Genomic DNA, 7,800 nt, shown 5'->3' with positions numbered 1-7,800 from the left:
ACAATGGACAGCTCATTTTCCGCGGTGATGGGACAATATTTTTCAGTCATTTACCATTGAAGAAGAGGATCTGCCATGTCAGGATCACTGTCGTCCAATTAATACAAAAAATCGAGATAAAAACGATCAATTTACATAACAGGCTTTCATTTTGTCAACAACAAAGCAAAAGAAAATACCTATCTGTTAAACAGTCGATTTGGGAGTAAATGTTGCTGAAACTGGGCTTTAATCCTGTCAACCGCAACAACCGAATTGAGGTGTGCAACTCATTGAAAAATCCACGCAAGATTTGGAAGCTGTATAAAGAAATAAATGAGCACATAAATTAGCCAACTCAGAAATCAAAGAAATCAAAATCCACCCAGAATCAAAGAAATCAAAACCCATCCAGAACCAAAGAAATCAAAATCACACACAGATATGAAAGACAACTCAAATTTGAAGCCTCACTTTTCGGGTAGCTTGGCGGCTGACATGAGTCTTCTTCATAGTTTCATCCATCCATGGATCCATTTGGTATGCCCGTCACTTCCAGGTCGTACAATCTTAATATCTGCAAAAAGAATTTAAAGAATAAATTTTTAGAATTGAAAAGCCAAAAGTGCTACAAACTCCATATTACTGAGAACCAAAGTGGAGTAACACTTACAGGTCGCGAGAGGAGATGAGGACATTGTCGGATTTCAGGGCGAACAGGATTATGGAAATTGCATTTCATATCGGGCTTTCGAACTTCAAAGGAGCTTTGTTCATGGTGGACCCAATCAACTCTCTTTCTGTCCCCCTAATCGTGCACCTGCCCTCACCTCTCTCTGCACCCAATCCCCTCCCCTATCTCCCGCAAATCACGCCCCCACAACATCCCATCAGTGAAGAACCAAATCCAAAAATAAATTGCAGTTACCTATTATGCTAGGATTTAAATAAAAGTTTGCAAATAGAAAGACAAAGGATATAATACAACAGATAGCTCACCAAAAAGCTGCAGTGCTTTCACAATGGTGATACATTTCTGCTTATTACACTTGGCTTTTTCAATTGTAATTTCTTGCTTTTCCTGCAAAAAAAACCACAATAGAACAGATTTCAATAAGCACTCATACCTATTTCATCTCTGAAACTAAAACTTTCAGTTATTTATCTATATATAAATATTGATTACAATCACATTTTGATCACCAACCTGCAAACCCTGATTTGGAGCTTGTTTGCTGGCTAGTATGATCTTGGAAAATGAAGTGGCATCATCTCCATCAATCTAAATAGAATAAAAATTGAGAACCAAATTAAATTGAAAACTTACTAAGCTGATTTATCAAAGTAATGGCAGAGTCATGTTTAGAAAAATAAATAAAAGGACAAAATAATAATGCAAAGTTATACCTTCATGCAAATGTTTCAAAACATCTTTATAAACTATGTTTTTTGTATAGCCGTAAGGCATGTCGGAATCATGAGTGATAACAATTTTGAGACCTTTTTTTGAGGTGACTCTAGACACCGCAACATATAGTTGCCCATGAGAAAAAACAGGTTGGGATAGATACAAACCGACAATTTTCAAGGATTGTCCTTGACTTTTGTTGATTGTCATCGCATAACAAATTTTTAGAGGGAACTGTCGCCTTCGCAAGATAAAGGGAAATTTGTGCTGAGATGATTCAGTAATTATCCTGGGGATAAAAACTTTTTCACCAATGTTGCTTCCTGTAATGATTTTTGCTTGTATAATTCTGTCGTTTAATTGGATCACAACCAATCGTGTTCCGTTACACAACCCAACACTTTGGTTTAAATTCCTGATCAACATCACTGGGGTGCCAACTTTCAAAACCAACTTGTGATGCGGCAAACCAGGTAAATCAAGTTGGTTTAGAAATTCTGTTGGATAAAGCACGTCTAAATTCTCTAAATTTTCTGTTGAAGAAGACACTGAATCAAAACTGAGATAGGTACGACTTTCACCGGGTACCATACCCAACAGAAAATCATTTATTCCAGCAGCTGTATCATTACGTGGTGTCACAATAGCTCTCTCTTTCAAATACGGGACATCTTGAAAATTTGTCATGAAATCCGTATACACAGCTGAAACCATGGCTTTGATGGGATCTTCATCAAAACGAATAAGGAATTGTTCGGGTATCTGAACCCAACAGCTTTCTTCATCAGTTGAAGATAAAGATTCGACAACAGTACCATTGCCAATGTCTAATATCCACTTTGCAAAATGAGCAAGTTCTTGTTTTTCCCATTCGTCCAAACCTGTCTTTGAAAGTCTCATATTTTGCTTCAAAAAGAATATAGTTAAATAGGGCCAAAGATATGAACTTGTCAATGAAGCTTCAACAATGTCAGCGACGCTTCCGTTTGGGACAACAGGAAGAATTTGCCTGAAATCACCTCCAAAAAGAATCGGCTTACCCCCAAATGGCAAATGGTCGAAACCTGGTCTTGACCCTTTAAGAACATCACGAAGAGATCTATCAAGAGTTTCAAAACATTGTTTATGATTCATGGGGGCTTCGTCCCAAAGAATAAGAACAGCTTCAATGATTAGTTTTGCAAGATGAGTCCCTTTTTTTATTTCACAAACTGAACAATCTGTGATGTTGATGGGAATTTTAAATCTAGAGTGAGCCGTTCTTCCACCAGGTAGCAAGAGGGAGGCAATTCCAGATGAAGCCACCGCCAAAACAATCTGATTTTGGGATCTTATTTTAGCAATGATGGTTGTCCACAAAAAAGTTTTACCTGTGCCACCATGACCATGCACAAAAAATAGGCCGGATCTATTGTTGTCAATTGTTTCCATGACACTGTTATAAACATATTGTTGCTCTGTATTTAACTGGCTGATTAAGAGCGAGTGCTCATGTTTCATCTTGTCCACATCATAATCTAACTCTTCTCTCAAACTGCGATTTGCAAGCCTATCCATCATCAAATTGCTTGGTTGCGGTAAGTGATGCTTCAACAAAGAACTATTTGCAGCAACAAACAGTTTTTCTAACTCGTACAAAAGTAAATTTCTAACTTCATCTTGGTATTTAGAAACATTTTGCAAGCCAAAAGCATTCATCATATTTTTCACAATGTCATCACACATCGTCTTCCAATGCGTTTCAAACAAAGCTGATGGATCAGCAACATCACAAAAGAGAACCAATGTGACAAACAATTGCCTAAGTTGAGAGGATGATGCAGTGAGAACAGCTTCTAACATAGCGTTATTCCATTCCCTATCATCACCTAATAAACCAAGAGAGGTGCATGCAGCTTGAAATGTGGGTTGAAGAACAGCATTGACGGTCCTCAGATGGTCAAATCCAAAGCTGCCTTTTTGGTAATTTAGCAACAATCTCAGGTAATATAATTCACCGGCAGCAGGGTGAACATATGCAACCCTACCTAAAGATCTGCCTTTTTTTCTACGGGACCACTGTTTCTCATCATTTTTCCATACATACTTTGTAGGAAATTCAACGTAAGATAACTCACGTGCATCAGGGTCTTCAACATTGGTTTGAAACCATTGTGTTAACATTGTGCTTTCAAGATTAGGGTTGTTAACAACATGGTTGAGATCATCAGTCTCTTTGAAAACCACATTTTGGTCAGATGGAAGGTGCACAGACAATCTCTGAACCGATGGTTCTCTAAAATGAATGTGAAACTGTAACAATCTCCAAACTGCTTCGTAAGGGCATAAGTATCTACAGTTTAGATAAGCCACAATCTCATCAAACTCTTCATCCTCGAAAACAGCTCTAGCTCGATCAGCACCTTTAGTTATGTACTTAAAAAGATATTTAATAAGCATCGATTGACAACATGATTCAACATTTATATGTGCTTGATACTTCAATAATAGCTCACGGTTGTAAGGGACGACAAATGCATTATCAAGCTTGATTCCATTTTTTTGAACAAAAAGATTTTCTATATCTCGACGCTTATACTTAACAAAACCCTCGTCAGAAAAAGTGGTTTCACTTGTGAAAGATTTAGGAAATTTTTTTGAACACTTGTTTTCTTTCATGCAAGGTGAAAATTTATTTGCAGCACCACATGGACCGTGTATCATGTATTGTGAAACTGCATCATACCCAGCCTTGTCACATCTTTGATCAGGAATCTCAGCCGAAATTATAGAATCAACATCATAAGGAGAATGACACTTATAATGCTTTTTGACCCAAAGTAAGATATGACAATGAGGAAGACCTCTTTTCTGGAACTCCACTGTGTAAAGGACTGTTAATCAAAATAGAATGTAGATACATCAAAATTATAGACTTTTTAGATTTGTATCAAAAAGACAAAAAGAAATAAAGGGAAAATTTTGGCCAAGAAAAATATACTGACCAGATTCGACGTCGCCAAAAGGTTTTCCTGATTTGAGGTATTTAATCATATGGTCAAGTTTTGCCTTAAAAATTCTAGAAATTAGATCTGGTCTATCTTCAGCTTTACAACCAGGTTTATCACGCAGATCTTCAATAATTTCAGGCCATTTAGCATTACAGGTAAAAGTGATAAATAAATCAGGATTTCCAAACTGACGACATATAGCCATGGCATCCTGATAATTATTTATCATATATCTAGCACTACCTGTAAACGAAGTTGGCAGAATAACCCTCTTGCCAACAGCAGAACCAGCTGCATTTCCTGCTTTAAGTGCTTCATGAATTCCTTTAAGACATTCTGTTCTCAAAGAATCTTGATTTGCTCTAATGAAATCTAACCTGTCTTCTTCAAGTGTCGCATATGCATCAACCAAGTATTGTTGAAACAATCTCCCACCTTTTAACAGGGTGTCAGTATGGCCTGGTCTATCCTGAATTTGATAACCAAAAAATGCTCTCATGGATACCCCGCTGCCATCCTTTGGTTTTCTCCCCCTAAAATTGGGATTCCAAGGGAGACCTTTCCTATAACCATCTTCACCGTATGGGAGAAGAAGAGGATATTGAAGTGCCATGTACTTAGGATGTAACTTTGTGATTCTCTGCAGGCCATCAGTCTTATGCTCCACAACAATATCTCTTTCGGTGTGAAATTGGCCGATATCCCCAACTATCAACCCACCAATCCCGTCACATGTCGGCAAATTGTACTGCACATCACGATTGCTCTGTGCACCATATAAACGCAGCCTTAAATTACTTATGGACCCTTCATTAATCCTATCCCTGGCGAGCCTAAAAAGCTTAACAACTTCATTACACTCATCCAGCATTTTGATGAGGTCACCAACAATCTGTTGATCAAGTTTTTCAGACGGTTCTGATCCATTGAAACAATTGATACGATTATTGACTTCATTTTGAGTGTCATAAATATACAGTTGTGCAAACTTAGGATCGCTGCCTTCTGGAGGCAACAGAGAACCCATCAAATGATGTACCTGACCGTTAATCTTAAAAACATATGGACCCCGACGCTTGTTGATAGACGGATCAACTTTGGCCCCCATTGAAGTTAATGCCATTATTGAATTATATGATCTAATATTTGTTTTAAACTTCAAAAAGGCTTGGGAATTCATGGGGTTTAACAAATGTTCCAAATAAGCATGAGTGGGTTTAGCACGTGCAAAGTGTACTTTGTTGCTCATGCAACACGCAGTAAATTGCGGGGTTGAAACAGAGGAAGTATGCTTAGCATGCTTCTTTGTTTGCTCTGCAGGCCAAAACAGAGCATTGCAGTATTGACATTGGCAATCTCTTAATCCAAAATCAACATATTCTGGATCAATTCCTATAGAAAACAAAGATTAATAGAAGCATAAATGAAACCAATGAATAGAAGTTGATCATAGAAGAAATGTTAAATTTTCAAACCAGCAAGAGAATGCAAAGAAAGTCACATTGGAAGATTGCATACTTTTTCTTTTTTTCTGATAAGCTGCTTGTCCAGTGATGAGCGAATTTGCAACAGAATTAACACTTTGAGTATCTCTGGCTAATAGATAGTGTAGAGTAGCACGATCAGCAAGACAAACAGGTACAGAAATTGGTTGAGAACTTGTCCCAGCTTCCAAAGGTGAGGCAGAATCATCATTGGAGGGAAAATTTCGTTCAAAATTTGATGCAAATGTGTGGGAAGGGTTGCTTCCACTGTTTAAAAATAGCAAAGAGCTTGAAGCATTGCTGTATTCATTGTTATAAATGGTGGGAACATCTTGTAACACCAAACTATTCAGATCAACGACTGCAACAGATGCAGGCAAATCGGCATGTTTAGTTCCAGTGGCATTGCTAGCTACCCCTATTCTTCCAGACATAAATCTACACAGACGGAAAAAACCACACGGTAGTGGTTTATTTTCTAATTAAAGCAATGCCACGATGAAGTAACCATGTTAACCACATGGAATGACCAGTGAACCACAACCCATTAAACCAGGAGGTTTTCAAAATCCTGACCACGTTGTAAACATAATAGTAAAAACATAATCCTAGCCCTTTTACCAAAAAAAAAAAAGGAAGAATACAAAAAGTTGATCTGCAGCTGTTTCCTTAGAGAAAGATGTTTCATAGTGGAATACGGAAAAGGAACAAATAAAACGAATTCTGACAACAAAAAAAGTGCGCTAAAGGTAAATAGCAAAAGATGAAACAACAACGCTACCATGATTCAAAAAAGACATGCATTGACAATCAAGCGTGTAAACCAAGAAAAGAGTGGATTAAAAAAAAAGGCGATGGTTTTTTAAAGGGCCAAAAATCTAACCTTTGTAGATGTGGAAGCCCAGCTGCTACAAATGTTAATGAAGAACAATGTAGGACCCCCAATGATCAAAACAGAACCTGGACAAAGAGGAAGACATTATATAAACACATATATAATTGGAGGGAAATAGAAAAGCAAACAAACATTAAACAAAAAAGGGCAAGTCACAATTCCAATTCTATGCCATTAGTTCTGTAGGACATGCATGCATAAATTTGAAAGAAAGAAACAAATTATTTAGGCTCTATTCATTCTAGAACGGTAAACGGTGCGAGACGATAAGTGCACAGTTAACAATCTAACCCGTTTATTTAAAACAACAAATCATTTTTAGCAGTCAAAAATGGAGTTGGGCTTTGCGCACTTAATCAACAACAAACATAGAAAGTAGTTCTAATCCATTATGTAGGACATGCACCAAACATTTTTCGAGTAGAAAAAAAGATGTATTGCCTAAAACCAAGATGATTAGGGTTTGAAACATTGAAATTTTTTCCCTTCGTTAACCAATGAAATGCACCAAGATAAACGAATCATGTAGAATCAAACCCGATCTAGGAAAAAGAAGCATATAAGACAAAAAAATAACAACAATGCAAAACAGTTTTCATTCATCCAATAAAAGGCTAAGAGGATTAAACAAATCATCAAAGATTGCAACAATCAGAAAGTCGGAACTTGAAAGTTTGCATTTGCTATGTCTGATCCCATAGACGTTGGAAAAAATGTTCATTACATATATTCAAGAAAAGGTAGAAACGAATGATGCAATTCCATCACTTGCGATAGCATACATCAGGCTGGAATCTAAGCCTGAAAATAATATCTATCCATCGCATATCATCCATAGAATTGTCAAGTTCCATTTCAATTTTCATCATTATAAAAATAAATATTTACTATGGTTATTATATTATTCATTTTTTAACTAAAAAAAGATTATTTTTCCAAACCAACAAAAACAAAAAGTAATCATATAAAGTTATATGATTAGTAACAATAATGCCATTAAGGAGGCGTTGCAAGAAAAGTATTTTAAACACATAAATTTGATGG

The 7,800-nt window shown here is 36.7% G+C and overlaps 1 protein-coding gene across 1 annotated transcript; it reads right to left on the bottom strand.

Moving 5' to 3' along the window:
* Positions 1-496: 496 nt before the first annotated feature.
* LOC114820208 (uncharacterized) lies at positions 497-6,295 on the bottom strand. Its single transcript, XM_070809065.1, has 6 exons — positions 5,896-6,295; positions 4,372-5,769; positions 1,691-4,260; positions 1,187-1,261; positions 965-1,060; positions 497-556 (listed from the first exon to the last, which is right to left on the bottom strand). Exons 1-6 carry the CDS (start codon positions 6,293-6,295, stop codon positions 497-499), a joined length of 4,599 nt encoding a protein of 1,532 aa, XP_070665166.1.
* Between the last annotated feature and the right edge of the window lie 1,505 nt (positions 6,296-7,800).

The sequence above is a fragment of the Malus domestica genome, chromosome 12, assembly GCF_042453785.1.
Source record: "Malus domestica chromosome 12, GDT2T_hap1".
Lineage (NCBI taxonomy): Eukaryota > Viridiplantae > Streptophyta > Magnoliopsida > Rosales > Rosaceae > Malus > Malus domestica.
This window is presented reverse-complemented; position numbering and strand designations above follow the sequence as displayed.

Excerpts from the sequence above, each read along its gene's own strand:
- LOC114820208 (XM_070809065.1), bottom strand. The coding sequence starts at position 6,295 with ATGTCTGGAAGAATAGGGGTAGCTAGCAATGCCACTGGAACTAAACAT. Across the intron at positions 5,770-5,895 it reads TTATCAGAAAAAAAGAAAAA|GAATTGATCCAGAATATGTT; the intron begins GTATGCAATCTT and ends TGTTTTCTATAG. Across the intron at positions 1,061-1,186 it reads CTCCAAATCAGGGTTTGCAG|GAAAAGCAAGAAATTACAAT; the intron begins GTTGGTGATCAA and ends TTTTTTTTGCAG.